Source organism: Acanthochromis polyacanthus, chromosome 11, assembly GCF_021347895.1.
Source record: "Acanthochromis polyacanthus isolate Apoly-LR-REF ecotype Palm Island chromosome 11, KAUST_Apoly_ChrSc, whole genome shotgun sequence".
Lineage (NCBI taxonomy): Eukaryota > Metazoa > Chordata > Actinopteri > Pomacentridae > Acanthochromis > Acanthochromis polyacanthus.
The window spans coordinates 38764201-38786899 of NC_067123.1; the positions used below are offsets into that span (position 1 = coordinate 38764201).

The 22699-nt window shown below is 37.2% G+C and overlaps 1 protein-coding gene across 1 annotated transcript; it reads right to left on the minus strand.

The window, feature by feature from the left end:
- Window positions 1–2277: 2277 nt before the first annotated feature.
- On the minus strand, window positions 2278–21011 carry spaca4l (sperm acrosome associated 4 like). Its single transcript, XM_022221017.2, is given in 4 exon segments — window positions 2278–2743; window positions 2746–2841; window positions 3524–3634; window positions 20851–21011. Coding segments are annotated over 4 exon segments (336 nt in total). The 5' UTR covers window positions 20903–21011; the 3' UTR covers window positions 2278–2666.
- Between the last annotated feature and the right edge of the window lie 1688 nt (window positions 21012–22699).

A 22699-nucleotide genomic window follows, 5' to 3' on the forward strand; every position in this document is an offset into this window, starting at 1 on the left:
CATTCAACAGGAATCAATCAAGCTGTAGGAGACAAGTCAGAGAAGTCAATTAAAAATTAAATGAATAATTACTTAGATAGCAATCACAACAGATAAAGGAACTAGGCAGTTTTAAAAATTAAAGAACAAGATTGAGGGTTAAAAATTAGAAATTAAAAACCTAAAAAAAAAAAGAAGAGAATTAAAGGATTAGAGGAGACAACATCACACCAAAGAAACAGACAGCTAGGAGTAAATATTGTGTGTTTTCAGTTAAAAATGACTGAAATTACTAGTTTCTGTTGATTAATTAAGTGTTGCAGCTCTACAGTGTGTTTTTTCATCATTATTTTGAAACAGTGAATCAGAAAAAAGGCTTACATAAGACCAAAATTTAATCTCCGGACTCAAGTCAGGCAGTTATAAAAATGCTGAAATGGCTGGTTTATATTTGACAATAGTTTTCTCATGACTGTCTTTATACCACAGCTGACTCAGGCAATGGTCGTATTTAAATGGCCACTTACTAAAAATGGTCGTGTGTCAGAACCTGAAGTCAGAGCAGACGTACGACTTTCATTCTCAAACACACCTGACCACGAGGAAACCCACAGAACCGGTCGGTCTGGATAGGAGGCAGTGATTTATTCAGACAGATACCACCAGTAAAACCACACAGCAGCCGTTTTTTTTTCCCCCGTTTGTAATTTATTTATTTATTCATCCTTCAAATTTTCTGCATCACGAAATTTCGCAAAACATTCAGTTTGTTTTGGAAAATAATGACGTAAGTTCCAGTTTAAGCAGTGATCATCTTTGTGTTCAGATAATATGCAGACAAACCCTGATAATATTTCAATCGCTGCAACCTCAGTTACAAAGAATCTACTTCACCCATATGTGATGTACATATTACCACACAATCTATTCAAAAATTAGCAAGATAAAAGCTTTCAGCCCACAGCTTATGAGTAATGTGCGGAGTTGATTTAACGTCATATGAAAACGACTAAATGATGGCAGAATTGAACAAAGAGACACAATGAAATGAATGGAAGTAGAAATGTTTAGCTGTTAGCTTTAACTGCTAGACAGGTGTTTGAGATTTAGGACTCTAAAGGCTCTTTTCTACTAGCACCTACTCAACTCGGTTTAGCTGGTTTTCCATTACACCGAGTACCACCTCATCGCGGGTGGAGTCGTCATAGCACGGCTACCCGGAAGTCCCTTAACCCTTTGATGCGCAACATCAGTCAAAAGTGACCCAAATCCAAAGGAAAATGGGTATCTCCTGACCCACACTGCACATCAAAGGGTTAACGTCAATGGAGGACATGGAAGAGATGGTATACCTCCTGCTCGGTCTATGACTTTCTGTCACGATTCAAAAGTAAAAGAAAGAGTCAGAGAAAGCTGAGGGCATCGAGTCAAACACTCGGGAGAACAGGAGAGTTTGGGAGGCGATACAGCAGCATTCAAGCCGAAGACAAGAGGATACGACTGGACGACGTATGAGGGTAAGCTAATGCTAGTTCGCTACAGTTATCGCTATCAGTCCCGTGCATGACCCTATAATGCTGCAACTTATCACTGTTTGGTATTAAAATAAACATGCTGCGGAGTGTCGTCACACCCTGTCCAATCAGTGGCCTGCGCTCTGTAGACGTCACATTATCGGCTCCACTCAGCTCGCTTGAACCCCGGCCGAGTAGGAACTAAATATACCTGGTACCAGGTACTAAAACCTAATGGAAGAACCTCACGAACCGAGTAGGGTTTGAGTAGGTGCTAGTGGAAAAGAGCCAAAACATGATAGAACAGTGGTCAAAGGCAGTATGAAAAGAATAGTTTGACAATCTTTGAGCCAAAACATGGTTAGCTTATGCTTAGCTTAGCATGAAGAAAAACCCTTAAAGGTCCAACAGTAAACTTAAGAATTTACTGTTCTTGCATTATAGCCAGACATTTCGAGCCAGGCTAACTATATCCCATTGTTTTCCGTCTTTATCTAGCAAGCTAACGTCTGTAAACTTTCCAATCTAATATACAAATACTGTGAGTATAAAGACTCTTTCCAATCTAATTCTAACAAAATTGATGCAGGTCAAAAATGACCCCACCAGTGGAAAATAGGTATCCTCTGACCCACACCGCACATCACGGGTTAAATCAACGTCGCCGAAGTGTCCAAAACTATTTCTTTCATAGTCGATGACCTTTGGCTGACCATTGGAACATGAAAACACCAAATGTGATTCAGCTCCTGACGCCCACAGAGCCGCGGCTGGACATCATTCTGAATGTTCGACACTCATTGTTAATTCATCTGTCAGCGTTACAGCCAAACGAGGGCTGTGTGTACCAAAAATATTACAAAAAAACACAAGAGGGAACTGAGCTTTAAGCGATACAAACACTTGTGTGAAACCAAAAATACAATACACCTCTATGACAGTAAACAAAAGATCAAAGTTTAAAAAAAAAAAAAAAAAGAAACAAAATGAAGCTGTGAGGTTCTAAAACTGCACAGCTCGTGTCTGAGGAGAGTATTTAATTTAATCTGTGCAGCACTTGTGTGTACAATATGTAGGGTGTGTGTTTATGTGTGCACTTTGGGTCATTTGTCATCTGTTGATCTTATTAAAAGTTGGCCACCAGCAGAGCAGAGACGGCAGAGATGGCCAAGATCAGGCCGGGGTTCCGGGGAGGCGGGGCCGGCGTTGCAACAGGTTGGTGTTGCAGCAGGTCTTGGTGATGAGAGTTAGACGGTGGTGTTCCCACTGGTGGGGAAGTTCACCTGTTCGGTCTGGTTGCATTCGGCCTCTGGTAGACAGCCCTTCTTCTTGATGTCCACGAAGCCGGCTGTGGAGCGACAAAACACACAAGCACTGTCTTTGTGATTTCCATGTTTCAGCTTCCACTGAAAAGTAATAATAGAAACTTTGTCTATATAGCACTTTCAAGTCAAAGTGCTCTACAGGGCAAGCAACAGATAAATTACAATAAAATGATAACTGATAAAAACAATGGCTGAGGAAGACACAATAACAACAATAGCAAAGATAAAATTGATAAGACAACATCTAAGAAGACATAGTAAATCCAGGATTCATATGCAGCAGAGGACAGGTGGGTCTTTAGCTTTGCTTTGAACATCTCTACTGAGCAAGCTTTCCTAATGTCAGATGGAAGAGCGTTCCATAAAGATGGTGCATGGAAATAAAAAGGTTGCACCCCCACTGTCTTCTTTTTTACTCTAAGGACTCCCATCCCCTGGGAGTGCAAGGGCCTGGCTGGCTCATATGGTCTTAAGGTAACCCTGCTTGGGAAGCATTAGCTTTAAAAAAAAAAGGCAGTAAACTCAGTTTGTTTTTGATTGATGGACTCAATAATGAAGTAACTGTTCTCGCCATGTCCCCCTCCCTTATTGTCACAGAGCAGCGCATTTGGAAAATGCAGTTGGAGGGGTTTTATGAGACTGTTGACGACATGCTTCTTTAGAAGAATGTCGTCTGGTCAGAATTTTAGCTACTGAGCTTCTTACCTGCTTTCCCTTCACCGCTGAAGCAGAGTTCCCCGTCTGAACATGTGGTTTCAGTCGTTATGCACAGCTTCCAAAAGCCGATGTCACATTTGTAGCACTCCAGAGCTTGACCTGAAATCAAGAGACAGTTGGAAATGAAGGGAGGAGGGAGATGCAGAGAAATGATGGCAAAGAGGAAAAAGAAGGGGAGAACAGTCGGATTAGTCTAAATTGGTTTGCAGCAGGCTATAATTAGGTGGTTTAAATGTGGGCTAAGAGTACGTCTGCATTCTTAGTAAACATCTTCTCATGTTGCTGTGAAATGGAGGCTGAGCACTGAGATTCTTTCATTGTTTGTCATTCACTCAGGTGCTGCAGTCGAACATTTAGAAAAAGGGTTTACATGACTGACCAAAGTCAAAGATAATAAACTGAGATGAATGGGTGACATTTGGCATGTAGCAGAGGAGTTTTAGGGTTTGTTGACACTTCCTGCTTAGTCTGAAACTCAACTTATGACACTGAACATTTATTTACCATTATAATCTCACTACTCTTTATATACATGACACCTATTTAATGTGTGTAACACATCACTGTTCCAATGGTTTACCAAATTATTCCACCCATTACAAAGTTTTTCCCTTGCTCAACAGCAAACCATTAGTCAAATCTTAAAATGCCTCCTAGTCCCAACTTCCCCATGAAAACGCTTCCTCCCATTGAGTTTTTTGTAGATAATAGGAGGTTGTTGAATGTACACAATGTAAAACACCATGAGACAAACACTGAGCTTTGTCTAAAAAGACCTGAGCTGTGATTACTTCGCAGACGTAGAACAACAAGGAGCATGTCGGACTACAGATAATACTACCCCTGTGTACAAGTTGTAAAGACAAACCATTAGTTTGCACGATGGGAACTCTGAGGTGGTTTTACAGACATGGTGTGTTGACAAAAGCTGGTCTAAAAGGTAGTCATTAACCTAAGATGTTAGAACTACGTCAGTTCACATGAGAGGTAGGAATAAACTGCACTGCATACATATGACCATAGGCATCAGTTTAGGGGGGACGGTGGAGACGTGTCCCCCCACTTTTTGTCAGGGGTCATTTTGTCTCCAACACATTCAAATTCTTCACATGTAAGCCGTTGTAAACCCAGTTATTTTCAGTAGTGTAGAAAATTCCGACGCTCCTGAACGCACCATCCGCACTCGGTCGAGAGTTGCACAGACATGCGGCACACCTTCGTGAGGTTAAAAACAACGCGCAGATGCTAAATTTGCGCCCGTGCCAAGTGGAAGCTCCGACCAGAGGCGTGCAGGGGCAAAATTTCGGCCCGGGAGAAATAGTACTATAGCGGCCCACAGACCCCTTCATCTGCATGCACCGATAGCTTAGCAGGTTGCGCCTCCGCCTTTGGTTCGGTGGTTGTGAGTTTGAGCCCAATTTGTGGCATTTTGCCGCCGTTCTTCGACATTTTCTCAAAGTGCTGTGGTCTCCATCCCCCCCACTTTTAAAAACAAACTGACGCCCTTGCATATGACATACCATACCTGTGAGTTAAGCCAAGCAGGAAGTCAAATTTATTAATACAAGAAATAGATCGACTGCTGGAACTTTGTCTGTCTGGTACGACTGAAATTATTTCCCTTGGCTCGGAAACTGTGTTTTCCGAGCCAAGTATTTGTAAGACTTGCACTCCATCCCAGTAACACACTACCAAAGTCCTTATAGGTAAGTTTCACTACGTCTCAGCCATCTTGGTAATGTCTTAGGATATTTCAGGCCAGGTTTCTATCTAAATGGATGGGAAAAGATCTTGCAAAACCACATGTACAGAATTGGTCAAATCAGAGAAAAAGTTTTGCAAATGCCCCAAAATAAGTATTTTTTCCTTCCAGCTTATGCTTTTACAATGGACACGCAGTTTTACAACAACATGTTGAGTCACAACAACAATACAACTACTTTGGTGTTTTCCAGTTTGGCTGTTACAGGGTAGATAATTGGCTTTAATGTGCAAATATGTGTACATCCCTTCATATAGAATAATCCTGTGCAGTATCTGAATTTCTACATACATCAACATAGTCAAACAACTGAAGCACCGGTTAATGTTGTTAATTTTTTAAGGCAAATTCTGGATGGGGGAAAAACGGCAGGAGCTCAGTGAATAGGAGGAATAGGGGTTCAGCAAACACAGGAATGAATGAAGCTCTGGTTAAGAACACAAGAGCGATTACAGTGCTAATACAGGGCGACACAAAAAAATGGGAACTTCTTAACAATCCAATAAAACCCAAGAGTGATGGAAGAAAAAAATTGTATTCATAATAATTGAAACCTTACAACATGCCATTTAAGAAACAATGATGGAATTTTCATTTTTTAAGATCGACTTCCTGTAGATGGCGTCCTCCTGTACGAATGCATTCTTGAAATCTGCTGTTGAGATTCCTCACTGACCGCTGCAACATCTCAGCTGGGATACTGTGAACTTCATCCTGAATTCTCTGTTTTAACTCAGCCAAAGTTCTTGGTCGAGTCGTGTACACTTTACTCTTGAGATAGCATCAGGTAGATTTCAAGAATGCATTCGTACAGGAGGACGCCATCTACAGGAAGTCATTTTTTAAAAATGGCATGTTTTAAGGTTTTAATTACTATGAATGAACTATTTTTCCTCCATCACTCTTGGTTTTATTGGATTGTTAAAAAGTTCCCGTTTTTTGTGTCACCCTGTATTAAGCAAAACAAAGTGACCAAATTATTGTACATTATGGGATTTTTGGCATTATTCAGAATATATTGCACAAATGGCAAAATTAGCGTACAAATACGACAATTATCACACATCTGACAATGCTCTAAATGATTTCAAACTGCTGTACAACTGTGTGACTGTGAACTCATATAACCCAATGGACTCAGTGAATTTTCATGATTAACTTTGGCCACGAAAATATGACAAGTTGGTTTTGCAAGCAGCCGACTGAAACTGGAAAGAACTGATAATACCACTGCGAGCAGTTTATGTGCCTGTATAAAGCTAAGCTGTTTCTTTTTGTTGTGAGTCACTTGTTCAGACTGTGTTCTGTTCATGTGGTTCCTTGCGCAAGTAAAACTTTACTGTGACTTTAGAGACAACTTGGAGATGTCAGGACTCCACTGAAGAATTTTCCTGACAGAAATAACTGAGCTGGGAGAGTTGAATCCAGTGAGTATGTAGGGTGTGAGCAAAAAAGCAAATAAAACCAACCCAGTGGCCGCCATGGGTTGAGAGTATTAGCGGCCACAAAACTGTAAAAGCTAAATAAACAGTGTTATAAGTCAACTTGTTCATCTGTCAAACATAAAGTGAGCCAAGGTTCAGAGCGACTGCTTCAGGATAGATGGAATTATGGTACATGTGTAATCGTCCATATTAACACCTCTCAAGAACACGGAAACTGGAGGTTGTTTGTTTTTGTAATGTTGAACTCGATCCAAACGCAACAGAACGAACCCAGCTGTCAGATGTGAATTTCTTCTATTCAGAACTGGATTTGCAGACTTTACTATTTAAGTCGTCACAAAGACAAAACCCTGATTTTGCTGTTACCAAGCCCAAAGCAAAGCGGTCATTGTGAAGTTGAAGCTCTGAGTGCTGAGAAATGATGACAGAAAGCCATCGCTCCGGTTTTAATGCTAACGTCTCATGACTGACACGCAGAAGTCATTTTTAACGAGCATCTGGACAGTCCTCCTTCATGTTCTATCAGTGTAATCAACAAATCAGAATCAGTTTTACTGCCAAGTACGCTTTCACATTCGAGTAACTTGATGTAATTATTTGTTGTGACAAGGCGAGAATTTATAAACAGATTAAATGATTTAAAAGGAGGAAGTGGTGCGAAAATCAGTGTACAGCAGATAGGTAGCGCCTACAAAACAAAATTACATACCGTGACAAATCCAGCAGCAATAAAAGTAGATGACCGAACTAAGAATAATAAGCAAGCTAAAATTAGACTAAATAAGAAGTCTTACAGGCAGTGATTCTGACTTAGCAAAGAAATAATACACAATAATGAAATACTGCAGGAGAAATTGGAATGATTGAATTGTAATAATTTCTTTAGTTTAAATAATTGAAATGACTAAACAAGACGACATGGTCATCAATATCCCCCGCCACATGTGATGTCTATGAGTCTATATCCAAAATAGTGATAAAGGGCCATAACTCTGTTAAATATTATCGCACAGGTCTCATTTTCGAACTTGATCAAGGTGTCCATGGTGTGAAGCTACACACTAAATTTCGTAATCCTAGATGTAATAGTTTCCGAGAAAAGCTCTCCCCTTCATCTTGGATGGACGGAGGCACGGACGGACGGACGCCAAACCTATATCCCCTTTTCCACTTCGTAGAGGCGGGGGATAATAAGGCTACTCAAAGAGACAAAGCAGGTTAATGTGGCTTCAAGGTGTTCAACATGGTGAGGTCCTATTGTTAACAAGGAGTCTCTCCTCCAATGAAAAGTTCACATGTGGTACTTTTAATTCTACAGCTGAGTTTCACGACTCTGAATCAGGGCCTTGTTAATCTCAATAACTGTGGAAGTGTGACCGAGTAACTGTTCTCATAAAAATCACAAACGATTGCCTCCTAGCAGCTGATTCTGGATCACATTCTCATTGACACAATTTCTCCCTCCATCCTCCTCAATAGACAGTCCTCCACTGGTATTACTGGACCCCACTGGACTGGTTTCACTCATAGCTCTCAGGCCGAACTCCCTTCATCCAACTCAAGTCCTCATGTTCCCTGCCCTCCCTCGTCTCTTCAGGTGTTCCCCAGGGCTCTGTCCTGGGTCCCCTTCTCTTCATCATCTATGTATGCTATATTTTTATTGTTACGCTGATGACACCCAGGTCTACCTATCCAACTAACCCAACTCCACACTCTCTCACCAACTGCTGATCTGGAATAAAATCGTGGTTCACCTCAAACCTCCACAGTGACAAAACAGAGATTCTTGTCACTGGAACAAAATCTACACTAACAGTTTCTCCCTGCCCTCAAGTTAAGAGCCTGGGCGTCGTTCTTGATTCCTCATTTTCCTTCCAATCTCATATCAGTAACATCAGCTGGTTTGCATATTTCCATCTCCATACATGTGGGCTATTAAACTAATTTTAGGTAACATCACATATATCCTGTCATGGAATTTACACATCATGCCTAATTTTTTTTTGTGATGCCTCATTGGATGCATTCTCAAATGTAAACATTGTCTGTGCAAAATAAGAAAACTACTTCAACTTAAGTTATAGAAGAAATGCCATATTTATGCCTTTTTATTTTTTAATTGTCTCAAACAACAGTTCACACTCTCTCTCCCTCTATGAGTCGGTAAATCCCGGTAAAACCAAGGCATTGTTTTATCGGTTTTCATAATAGGCAAAAAAAATGAGCACGATATTGAACGGTATTACATTTTTATGCCAATATCGGGCACCGATATTATCGGATATCTCTATTTTGAAAACTTACCTAATATAATACACCCATGGAGATTATTTAAGTTGTCAATTTACTGTGAGGAACACAGAAAAAACTCACAAGTTTATTTTCCAACAAAACCCGATTTGATGCCTTTAAATAAAAACTGACATGGTATTTGAAAGAAATACCTTTTTTCTAAAGATGCACTGCTATGTTATTATGACATTTGCTGAACTGAGTCATCGTAATTTTTTCCAGCTGAGTGCATCATGGGACAGAAAGTCTCCTTCATCACGTCACTGTTGTTCTTTTGACCCTTGCACATATTTCACCGGATTACTCAACATCTCAGATCCCTCATCATTGATTAATCTAAACCAAAAAACATTACAGAATTTAATTAAAATGAAAACAATGATGGCGCTGTGTGCGAGCCTAATTTCAACAAAGTTATTTAGAGGTAATACCTATTAATTATCACCACAGGTAAAAACAACACACCCATATGTTTGTACACACAGTGAAAGAACACCACACCTTGTCCCGCTGGTTTCGGTTACACCTGTAGACAATCAGGTGGCAACTTGGAGACTGACTGTAAAATTCTTATATCCACTCCTGCTGCTTCCTTTTTTATATTTATATAATTTCATACAATTAAATGTATTCAGTATTCTTCAGCTTAGAAGTTTCATCAGAACCGGCAAAAACAATGTTTTAAACAGACCCCAACATCTAACGTAGAAAACATTATATCTGAAAAGAGCTGACGTAAAGGGGCGACATTATGTAATCTGTTAGTGTCCAGTTTAACGGAAAGAATGGAGGGAAGATCTAAAAATGGACGTAACATGAGAGGAGTGACTCACACCAAAGCCCAATCAGTCAATACCTCATTTAAAATCTGCTCCAATACAAAGGGTTAATGAGAACATAAATTACACGAGTTATATAAGTACAACAACAACATTCTAGATTTATGTATAAAATGTCACGAGGCAAAGATAACCTCATGTCATTGTATGTAGGATTGCTCTACGGTTACAAAATTCTACAGAAAATATTATTTCTAAAACTATCTCAATGAATCCTGCTCACTTTATTTTGGGACTTCATCCAAAGCGACATAAGAGTGAGCATAAAATAATAGATTCAAGCCTCCTGGATGATGAAAAATTAACTGCACTGTTTTGGAAAAAAAAAAATAATTTGCGTATCAAGATTAGTCAACTGGGTGAGGCAGATGTTAATGACCTTTCCTCTATAGAGAGAGGCATACGTATGAAAAGAGATTTGTTTGAGAAAGCGTGGGCATTGTTTGTTGCTTTGGTGAGACGACAACGATGAGGAGAATTAAATATTCACGATGGAAGACGACCTGCTGTTCTGTTTAAAGTACTGGATTTACGCATTTATCCTTGTTATCCTTCTTTTTATCACTTTTTTCTTTTTACATTTTTTCTCTTTTATAGGACTGTCAAAATTAATGCATTAGTGCAGATTAATCCATCATTAATCTGATTAAAAATGTTAACACAATTAATCCATCTGCAGCAGAATGACTCAAAATCCCTGAAGCTAAATTTCTATAATATCATAATTTTTTGGTGTCTTGATCGTAAATTTATATTTTCTAAAACATTTTAGGGTCCTAACCTTAATATTGATCAGAAAAACTTGTATTCTATATCATATTTTACTTTACATCACTCAGGTAAATTTATACGACATAATTTGTAAGGTGTTATTCTCATTGTTTACTTTAGTCTTTTTATGTATAGGTATGTATACACACTCATGCAAAATGAAACACTATTAATAGAGATTAAAAATGAATGATATTCATCAAAATTAATCCACAGCAACCCTGTGATTGATCTGATTAAAAGTTTTGATCGTTTCACAGCACAGCTCTTTTTCTTTATGTATGATGCTCTGTTTAATAATCACATGCCATATTATGGTTACAAATATTTGCATAACTAATGAAGTCTTATATAAAAACTGTTCATAAATATATTGTTAAAAAAAATGTATTCAGTGTTAAGATAAAACTAAGAGTCTCTAAAGTGGAGCAACAAGCTGCCAAAACTGGGTCAGAAATTTCCCCACGAGTCTCTGATTCAGCTTCACGACCCGGTAGACTAAAATAGAAAACCGGGAAAATGAAGACATGCAGCTCTTCTTCAGCTAAATTGCTGGAAATTAAAGTGTCATGTGACTTTGTTTGCCACACCTCGGGACATTTTTGCGTAGCGCTCTCAGACGTGTTGAGTGAAACCCAGTCCGACCTGATCCTCCACAAAAACAACATTTACAACAGAGACGTGTTGCTCAAGATGAGGGTGAAGCCACAGGCGAAGAGAGAAGCTTTATTTACGGCAGAACTGATTCCTTTAATGCTCCGTTTTCACACATCTTTCCTTATAGAAAACACGAGAAAGTCCACAAAAGTTGAAGCAGTCAGTCACTTCTGACGCCCAGCTGCAGTCAGCTCAGAGGATCGGCATGAAAGAAGCAGCTTCTCTAGATGTTTTAGGATCAACTCGTCAGACAGATATCAGATAATCAGCCTCTTCTGTGCACTTTAAAACCATCTTATCCTACTGGTCTGAGTTCAAACGTCATTACAGGTACAACAGACACACCGAAGATCCCATTTTCAATAAGCAATGACTCAGATCCTTCATTCACTCACTTTATCAGCTCCCCTATACAACAATCCTGACAAAAATAATCACTTTAGGTGCTGCTGAGTTCTGTTACAAGTCAATAATTACCAACAATGTTTGGATCAAATCTACATTTCCAGCAAAAATTAAAACATTTGTGTCCAAATTTAGCCAAACTCCAACAAAAAAACTGTTTATTTATGCTTTATATATGTTTAATAAAGTGCTAACTTTTCAAAATGTATTCCTCAGTGCTGATTGGTAGTTACTTGTCACATCTAACCAATCAGATACAGCGATGGGCGGGACATTGAACAGACAGAGGCAGCAATGTAGGACCTTTTAAAGTGTATTTATTCAATCAGGAATCAGTTTTTAACTAATTTTGGAACAGCAAATCTGATAATCGACACCTAAAATGTATTTTTTTAGGCTCAAATGAACCAGAACCACCAACTTTTCCACATTAATGGTTTAAAACGTGGTATAACGCAGATGTTTGTCGGTTTATCTGTGGAAGTCGGTGTGTAAACTACAAACAACAGACACTAGAATAAGTCAGAATTACTGACGACCGTACACATGTAGGGCTGAAACTAATAATTATTCTCATAGTCAGTTAATCTGTTGTTTATTATTTTGACCAATCCATTAGTGGTGGTGATTCAACGTCGCCTGAAGTCCTGAAATATCTTGTTTTGTCCCGACGATATTTAGACATTTACTGTAACGGAGGAGAAAAGAGAGCAAGATAAAACCCGAAAATGTGGGCTTCATTCTTAAAAATCACCCGAAAATACTGATTAATAACTCATTAGAATAGCTGCAGGTTAATTAACCAGTGGATTATAAACCAGGGGTGTCAAACATGAGGCCCGTGGTCCAAAAGTGGTCCTCCAGAGGGTCCAATCCGGCCCTCAAAGTGGAAAAATTCCAGAGAAGACATTCACTGCAGATTGTAAATTAGTAAAACTATGAATTTAAAATCATTTCTAGACCATGACAAGTTGTTTGGATCATAAAGTAAAATACTAGATTGTTTTATTGTCATTTTGTGTCTCATTTTTGTAATATTTTGTCTCATTTTTGTCTGACTTTTGTTGCTTGTCTCACATTATTTGTCATTTTGTGTTTCCTTTTTGGTCTCGCTTGTGTTCTTTGCTTTATTTTTGTCATTTTGCGTTTTGCTTTATTCGATGTTTTGCGTCGTTTTTGTCTCACTTGTGTTGTTAATTTGTTTTTTGTTGTTTTGTTTCTCGCTTGTGTCATTTTTTGTCTCGTATTTGTCATTTGTGTCTGTTTTTGATTGTCGATTTTTAACTTTTTGTCTATTTCTTGTTTTGCTGCATGTCGTTTGTCAAGCTTTTTGCCATTTTGCGTCTGACTTTTGTGACATTTTGTCTTGTTTTTGTTGATTTTTGTCCTTTTTAAACTAGAATCCTACATCATTCAGTTTCAGATAGCTGTGACTAAATGTTGTGCTCCTTTGCAGACACACTAAGTTGTAATGTGGAAATGATAAACTGAAGCTTAATATTGTTGAAATCGTAGGAAAATAAAGTGTTTCCTAAATTCTCTTCATCATTTGCTTTTTCTGGATGTGTTGTACATTTTCTTCCTGCTGTTAAATTATTCAAAGTTTGTAGACAAACAGAGCGACTGATAAAAACCACTAAATGGGTAATTTTTTATTTTTTTTTAAATGAGAGACATCCTGGAAATGCATTAGAATCCATTAGCCGATGAAGTGCTGCACCCTGTCAAATCGATGCAGCGTATTTCCCGCTCTCAATTAGCGGTTTAGGATTAAGTGGCAGGAAATGTAAGTAGAAATTCTCAGAGCTGTAATTGAAGCCATTAGTGAGGCTTCCTGCAGAATGGAACATTAGTCAGAATCAATTAGAAAAAAAGAGGGTTCAAAGTTTTCTGCATTTTATGTCTTTTAGGTTCATTATTTCACTTATACTGAAGATACTTGACTCTAACTTTGAGAAAACCTTCCCTGGAGATGAACTGTGTCAACTACTGTGCTCATTTTGGGACTTTATTTTAACTACGTATGCAAATAATTCAATATTTCTGATTCATACAGAGGATCTGACAGTTTAAGTGCAGTGATTTGTGATAAGGAGCTCTCAAAAACGGGTCAGAAATAGGAAACAGTGAGTTATTCTTTGTTTGAGATATTAAGTCCACATCAGGGGTGTCCAACATGCGGCTCGTGGGCCAAAAGCGGTCCTCCAGAGGGTCCAATCCGGCCCTCAAAACATGACGAGTTGTTTTGATCAGAAAGTAAAATACTAGATTGCTCATTGTTCTTTTGTCATTCCGTGTCTCGTTTTTGTAACATTTTGTCTAATTTTTGTCATTCATCTCATGTTGTCATTTTGTTTCTTGTCTTTGTTGTTTTTTGTGTTGCTTTATTCGTTGTTTTGTTTTTGCTTGTGTTTGTCTACTGTTTTGTTGCTTTGTTTCTTGCTTTTGTCATTTTTGGTCTCATTTTGTTATCTTGTTTTTTAGCATTTGTCCATTTTTTGCAACTTTTTGTCTCTCTTGTTTTATTTTGTGTCGTTTGTCTCATACTGTGTCTCATTTTTGTCATATTTTCTCTTGTTTATTTTTTTGTCATCTCCTTTTTGTCATTTTCCCATTTTTTGCAATTCTGTCAAATTTTGTCTCTTTTTGCTTTGTTTTGTGTTGTTTGTCTCATTTTTTATCATTTTGTGTCATTTTTGTCTCATTTGTCCGTTTTTTTGTCGCTTTCTAATTTTTTGTCTAAGTTTTTGTCTCTTTTTTATTTTGTTTTGTGTCATTTGTCTAATTTTTTTGTCTTTTTCTCTTGTTTTTGTCATTTTGCGTCCAATTTTTGTAAAATTTTGTCTTGTTTTTGTTGTTTTTCTTGGTCTACCATTTGTTGTTTTGATCATAAATTATAACACTATCTCGCTCAGTTTCAGGTGACTAAATGTGTTCCTTTGTAGACGCTCTAATCTGGAAGTTGTAATGTGGAAATGATAAACTGAGGCTGAATATTGCTTAAATTAAGCTTATTTTTCTGAAGAAATTTAATTTTTTGTAAACAGATAATTTCTTAAATGTGAATATTTTCAGAATGTACTGTTTTCCACTAAAATATTTGGAGTTGTGGTGATTTATAGGTTGTTATGCTGTGATTTTACTGAATGTGGAACCTGAAGTAAATGACTTGACCAGCCCTGCTCTGCATGTTTCTACTCTCTCTGCCTTTGCCATCTATTGTCAAACCTGTTTCAACCTTCAGGTGTGGCTCATAGAAACGCACCAACAGTCTTTTGCCGCCCTCCGCTGCAAATTTCCTAAAACTGCAGGCTCCAGAACCCCAATTTACAATCTGCAGAACACAAACCACAGACGGAAACGCAAGACAGAGCAAGAAAAATAACAGCTGCCCTTATTAAAATCATGTGAAATCTAATACCGGGTAGAAACAAGAACAGTAAAACCGATTAGTGAGAAATAACGGCTCCGTTGTGGGAGATAATGCGCATCAGGCGTGGCGTCTCCTCTGATCTTCTGGAGGACTCAGAGCCCAAGGCGTCGTGTTGCAGAAGATGTTAAAATAGTTTCGCTGGAACAAGCGATGTTTTGAGCGTCTGCTGTTAACGGCGTCAACAAGACTGGATTTGTGTGTGACGCACGGAAGCAGCTGAAAGAGAATTAATAAAAAATAGATCCACCAACAAACACTTTAGATCAGCGGTGTCCAGCTCATTTTCATTTAGGTTCCACATTCAGCCCAATTTGATCTCCAGTTAAATCACAGCATAACAACCGATAAATAACCACAACTCCACGTTTCCTTTGTTTTAGTGCAAAAAAGTTCATTCTGGAAATGTTCACATTTAAGGAATTATCTTTTTTTACAAAACATCTGAACAATCTGACATTTCTAAAGAAAAATAAATTCAATTTCAACTGTTACATTTCTCAGTTTATCATTTCCACATTACAACTCCCACATCACAGAGTGTCTGCAAAGGAACACAACATTTAGTCACCTTTAGTCAACTGAATGATGCAGTATTTTACTTTATGATCAAAACGACAAAAGTCACAAAAAACACAACAAAAACAGGACAAAATATTAGAAAAATGAGACAGAAAAAGACAAAAAATGAGACAAACAACAAAAGTCAGACAAAAAAAAAGACAAAAAACAACAAAACCAAAACACTATCCTGCAAAAATGAGACACAAAAAGAGAAAAAATATTGACTAAGGACACCAGTGAGACAAAAAAGACACAAAATGGCAAAAATAAGACAAAAAAAATCCAAGTGACACAAAAAGGAAACCCAAAGCGATAAAAACAAGAAACAAAACGACAAAAACATGAGACAAAGGTAGAACAAAACCACAAAAGAACAATCTAATATTTTATTTTATAATCAAACAACTCGTCATGGTCTAGAAATGATTTTAAATTTATAGTTTTACTAATTTACAATCTGCAGTTAATGTCTTCTCTGGAATTTTTCCACTTTGAGGGCCGGATTGGACCCTCTGGAGGACCGCTTTTGGCCCACGGGCCTCATGTTTGACACCCCTGGTTTAGTGGGTTTGTAATATTTCTGACAGCCTCGGCTCCCTGTGGGAATCAGCTGGAAAGAAAAACGAGGAACGCCCGGAGCCAAAATGTGACTCAGTGTGGAAAAGCCGCTCGGAAAGCTGAAAAGAGACGCCGAGTAAAAGAGGAAAGTTTCTGAAAAGAGGAAACCCTGCAAACACTGTGTCTGAGTAGGGTTCATTATTACAGGAGCCTGGTGGAGATAAATGCAGCTGGGCGGGTCGTTGTTCCAGGACTCGGTTTACATTTGGATGTAGATGGTAAGGGGAGTAGCTGGAAAGGATTAAATGAAGGACAATCCTCCAAACCAGAGGTGTCCGACATGAGGCCCGTGGGCCAAAAGTGGTCCTCCAGAGGGTCCAATCCGGCCCTCAAAGTGGAAAAATTACAGAGAAGACATTAACTGCAGATTGTAAATTAGTAAAACTAGAAATTTAAAATCATTTCTAGACCATGACAAGTTGTTTTGATCATAAAATAAAATACTAGATTGTTCTTTTGTCATTTTGTTCAATGCCGTTGTCGTTTTTTGTCTCATTTGTCCATTTTTTGTCACTTTATAACTTTTTTGTGATTTTTTTTTGCTTTTTTCGTGTCGTTTATCTCATTTCTTGTCGTTTTGTGTTTCCTTTTTGTCTTGCTTGTGTTTTTTGTCACATTGTGTTTTACTTTATTCGTTGTTTTTTGTCTCATTTTTGTCATTTTGTGTCTTTTTTTGTCTCATTTATCCATTTTTTGTCACTGTATTTTTTTTGTCTTTTTTTGCATTTTTGTGTCATTTGTCTCATTTTGCGTTTCCTTTTGTCTTGCTTGTGTTTTTTGTCTTATTTTTGTCACATTGTGTTTTACTTTATTCATGGTTTTTGTCTCATTTTTGTCATTTTGTATCTTTTTTTGTCTCGCTTGTGCCGTTTGTCCATTTTTTTGTCATGTTGTTTCTCGTTTTTGTAACATTTTGTCTTTTTTTGGTAGTTTTTTTGTCATTTTGATCATAAAGTAAAATAGTTCCAAATACCTGAGACTGAAAGTTTTGTGTTTTTGTGATCTGGAAGTTGTAATATGTAAATGATAAACTGAGGCTGAATATTTTCAAATTCAACTTTTTTTTCTTAAGAAATTTTAGTTTGTTCATAATGTTTTGTAAAAGGATAATTCCTTAAATGTGAACAGAATGGACTTTTTTGCACTAAAACAAAGGAAAAAGTTTGGGTTGTCGTTATTTATCAGTTATTCTATTTTTGATAATTATTCATAAAAAATAGCCAATCCGTGCATCAAACCCCACAAAAAGTGAAGTTGAAGTATCTGAAACCCTCCTAAATGTGGCATTAATTAATCATCTTCCACTACATTCTACCAGTCAGGCAGGTAAAGTCCAACATCTGGATTTAAAAGCAACCAGCTGCCACACAGACGTGAGTATTTTTGTGTATTTTTCCAGCAGCTGGTGCTTTGGGAAACCTCTCAGTAGCCTGAAACATGTTGACTTCAAAACCCAACCATCTGAAATTCAAACTACCAAACCGATCCCTGCGGTCACTTCTAAAGCTCGGCACGTCATTATCTGCATTCGAGAATCATTCTTCTCTCACAAACAACGACTCAAACCGACCGCTGAAAGGACCTGAAGGTCAAAGTTGTCACCTGAAAGCACAGAGAGCAGCCAGGATGGGAACACAGATCCAACGGGGAAGGGTGTGGTTTGAAACAGGAGCCCGAAACAACGGGGCTAACGGGATCCCAGGGACAAAAACAGCTACAAAACACAATACAATCAGAGAAAACGGCCCGCCTGCAAACCCTAAACGTTCAAGTGGAATATGAGACTTGGGCAAAGCCTCGACTGTTACGAGGTGAGGAATTTCTCATGTAACAGCTGGCAGGTTGGGACACGATTCAGGCTTTTAATAGCGGCTGGAAAAAAACCGAAAAGATCGTCGCTGCACCGCAAACTGGCTGCCTCACCCCAACCTGTAATAACAGCATTACAGCAAAGCCTGGGATGTTCACAGTAAACACACTAAAATTCGGCTCCCACCAGGTTTCATCAAGCTGTACCTCATCCTGCTGAATCACATCAGAGTCCTCTAAAAGGATAAAAACTCTCTACATGATCCCCCTAATAAGTTATTAATCTGCCCAGATTAGTCTCTTCTATATAATGTTGGAAACCAGTGAAAAAAGCCATTAGGTTCCCACAGTCTGAGGCTGGGTCCTCATTTATTTTTCCACAAACAGTAAAAGACTCTAAAATATCACTCGGAGGCTACTAAAGGCTGCTTTAGCTGACTATCTTAACTGTTTTAGCTTTCTGTACTTCTCTCTCTCTATTTAGCTAACTAAATCAACTGATTATTACCTTTACCATCCATTTCACCAGTGTTGTCTTTATTTTCAGCTGATAAAATCATTTATATGTTACTTTCAGCTAACTGATTTGGCTAACCTTTGCAAAATTAACTATTCATTAGCTTTAGCTAATTAATCAACTATTTAACTTTTATCTTTAGCTGAATAAACAACTATTTATCCATTATCTTTAACAAAACAACAGTTGATCCATTATCTTTAGCTAATTGATCAACTATTTATCCATTATCTTTAACAAAACAACAGTTTATCCATTATCTTTAGCTAATTGATCAACTATTCATCCATTATCTTTAGCTAACTAAATAACTATTTATCCATTATCTTTAGCTAACAATTAACTATTAATCCATTATCTTCAGCTAATTGATCAACTATTTATCCATTATCTTTAGCTAACCGATCAACTATTTCTCCATTATCTTTAGCTAATTGATGAACTATTTATCCATTATCTTTAGCTGACTGATCAACTATGCCTTTAACTAAATATTTCTACTTTTTAATTATTAATTTAAGCCATTTATTCATTACCTGTAGCTAAATATTCTAAGTTATTAATCATTAATTTGAGTTTTTTTATCAGTTTATCTGAGATTTTGGTTAATCATTTATTTTTTAGCTAAATTAACCGTACATTCATGATTAGTCACAGTTTATTCCGGCTATTTTGACCTGTTTATTTGAACTAAACACCTACATCCACGGCATTTAGTTACTACTTAAGATGTTAATCCATCACTTTAACCTTTAACTATTTGCTTTGAGCTGAGTATTTGAGCTGACTGGCAGCTCTTTTAGTTGACATGAAAGTCAAAGATGTGACGGTACAAGGCTTCAGTGTTTAGTATTTTAATTGCAACAGTAAAATGAGCACATTTAGTAGGATCTGATAAACCAAAACACATCCTTCAAAACCAGGAAAAAGAATTTCAAATCATGGCTTTATCTACCAGATTTTTGCATTTACATGTATTTTACTTTGATTTTATTTACTGGTGTGTCACATCTGTGTACATCTTGTTTGGGGATCTAACATGACTTGAACACACCCAATCTGAGAGCAGCTCTGCAGACTCCAGCAGAAAACTTCACAAATCCTCCCACTGAAAGGCAAATAGTGAAGTCCTGACTCCAACAAAGCATGTTTGACTGGATCTAATCTCTGTTTTCAGGAGAAAAAATGCTGAAAATGTAGTAGAATTATCTAAAAGCTGCATTAAAAGGTAAATATTACAGTGTAAACAGCAACTATTCACATGAGAATCCGACTTAGAAAACCAGGACACACCAAACTCCATGTGAAAAATCGTGAATTTTGCTGGGGAGAACATTTATAATAAAAATACTAAAATACTACAATATTAAAATTCTCTCTGGAGTAATAAGCCGCACATTTCAGCAAATTCAGCTTTGACAAAAGCGTTATTTTATGAAACTTCAGCTAACTAATCAAGTATTTATCCATTACCTTTAGATAACTAAACAATCATTTATTCATTCTTTAGATAACTAATCAACTACTTATCTATTATCTTTACCCATCTAAACAACTATTTATCCATTATCTTTAGATAACAAACAAACATTTTCAGTCCACTAAATCTGTCAGCTTCAGCTAATTTATCAACTATTTACCCATTACCTTTAGCCATTTCAACTGCTTGTCCATCTGTTTTGCAACTTTTAACTCATTAGTTTGACTTTTTTTTAATGCTAAATTAACTATCTACATCTTGTTTTGGGGATCTAACATGACTTGAACACACCCAGTCAGAGAGCAGCTCTGCAGAAGCTCCAACAGGAAACTTCACAAATCCTCCCACTGAAAGGCAAATAGTGAATTCCTTACTTCAGCAACGCATGTTTGACCAGACCTAATTTCTGCCTTCAGGAGGTAAACACGTTAAAAATGAAGCATAGCTATCTAAAAAAGGTAAATATTATATTGTAAACAGCAACTATGCAAGTGAGAATCTGACCAAGAAAACCAGGACACGCCGAACTCCATGTAAAAAATTGGGAATTTTGCTCAATTTTGCATTTATAATAAAAATATTACTTCAGCATACTCTCTGGAGTAATACGGTGCACATTTTAGCAAGTTCGGCTTTGACAGAGCTGTTATTTTATGAAGCTCTTTTTAAAAAAAAAAAAAAACAACTCATGCATGCCTGCATAAATAAATATGAATTTAATCTTACCGATTGCAAAGCAGATTCCGACTGCGACCAGCTGGAGGACAACTCTGTTCATCTTGGAGGGATTTTTTTTTTTAAAGGACAAAAACACAGCGGCAGAGTGAGCACGGAGTGAGGAGAAGCCCAGACCGTTATAATCTCGATCAAACGACAAACTTTTCCGCCCAGGCTGCATTTATAACCTCCCACCTCCCTCCAGACGTCACCGCGGACCAATCAGAGCAGCTCCTCCACCCAGACCCTCAGGTGGGAGAAACGAGCTGCAGGTAAAGACGGGAGGATCTGAATGTGGACAGAAACACGTTTATGGTGATGAAACTCCTTATCTGCAAGGATTTATTCTCCTTTTTTGGGCATTTTATTCCATTTAACTCAAAGAAAAGTCAAATAATGCACGTGTGTAACACTAAAATATAACTTATTATATATATATTAGATATATACTGAGCATTTTTATTTATTTTATTTTGCCTTGACTTTATACCCTAATGTTCTGTGTTTTATTGTTTACATCAGGGGTGTCCAACATGAGGCCCGTGGGCCAAAAGTGGTCTTCCAGAGGCTCCAATCCAGTTCTCAAAGTGGAAAAATCACAGAGAAGACATTAACTGCAGATTGTAAATTAGTAAAATTACAAATTTAAATTCATTTCTAGACCATGACAAGTTGTTTAGATCAGAAAGTAAAATACTGGATTGTTCTTTTGTCATTTTGTGTCTTGTTTTTGTTGTTTTTTTGTCTGACTTTTGTCGTTTGTTTCATGTTTTTGTCATTTTTTGTTTCCTTTTTTCTTCCTTTTGTTCATTTTTCGTTGCTTTCTAATTTGTTTGTCAAATTTTTTGTGTCTTCTTTGTTTTGTTTCGTGTAGTTTGTCTCATTTTTTGTCGTTTTGTGTCTCATTTCTGTAATATTTTTGTTGTTTTTTCTCTGACTTTTGTCATTTGTTTCATGTTTTTGTCATTTTGTGTTTCCTTTTTGTATGAAGGTAAATTTGTTTCTTTATTCTTCAATCAAAAAAAGTTGCTCCAATCGCAAACATGTTTTCAATCAGAAAAAACTTCACTTCAATCAAAAAAACATTTTCAATCAAAGAAAAAAATTGTTCAAACGCAAAAAAAAATAAATATTTGAGACCCAAAGAATTCCATATAAACACGTTTTTTCTTTGATAGATTTTTTTTTTTTGTTGAAAATACACTTTTTGATTGAAGTCATATTTTTGGATTTGAGCCATATTATGGGTAGGACATTTGTTTCTTTATTACTCGATGAAAACAAAAGCAGCCCCAACCTCAAAAAATGTTTTCAATAAAAAAAAAGGTCACTTCAATAATAAAAAAAAAAATTCAATCAAAGAAAAATGTTTTCCCAATAGAAAAAATATTTGAGACTAAAAAACAAATGCATTCGAACACGTTTTTTCTTTGATTGAAATGTTTTCATTATTGAATTCAGTTTTTATTTGACTGAAAATATATTTTTTGATTGAAGTCATATTTTTGGTTTTGAGCCATAAAATGAGTAGGACGTTTGTTTCTTTATTACTCAATCACAAAAGATATAACTGCAATCAAAAAAAATAATATTTTCAATCAAAGCAAAGAAAAAAAAGTGTTCGGAGTGTTTCGACTTTGTTTTGGCATTCAAACACCTTTTTTTCCGATGGAAGTGAAAAAAGTTTTGAAGCCTGTTTTTTGCGATTGAATCATTTTGACACAAACATCCCACAGTGGGCGGATGCTTCTCCATTGGTCGGGCATGTTTGAGTGACAGGTGTCCACACCAATGACGAATCTCTCTCCAGAAGAAGCTACTTGCGTGCGGGGAAGTCAGTCTTTTCTATAGTCGTATG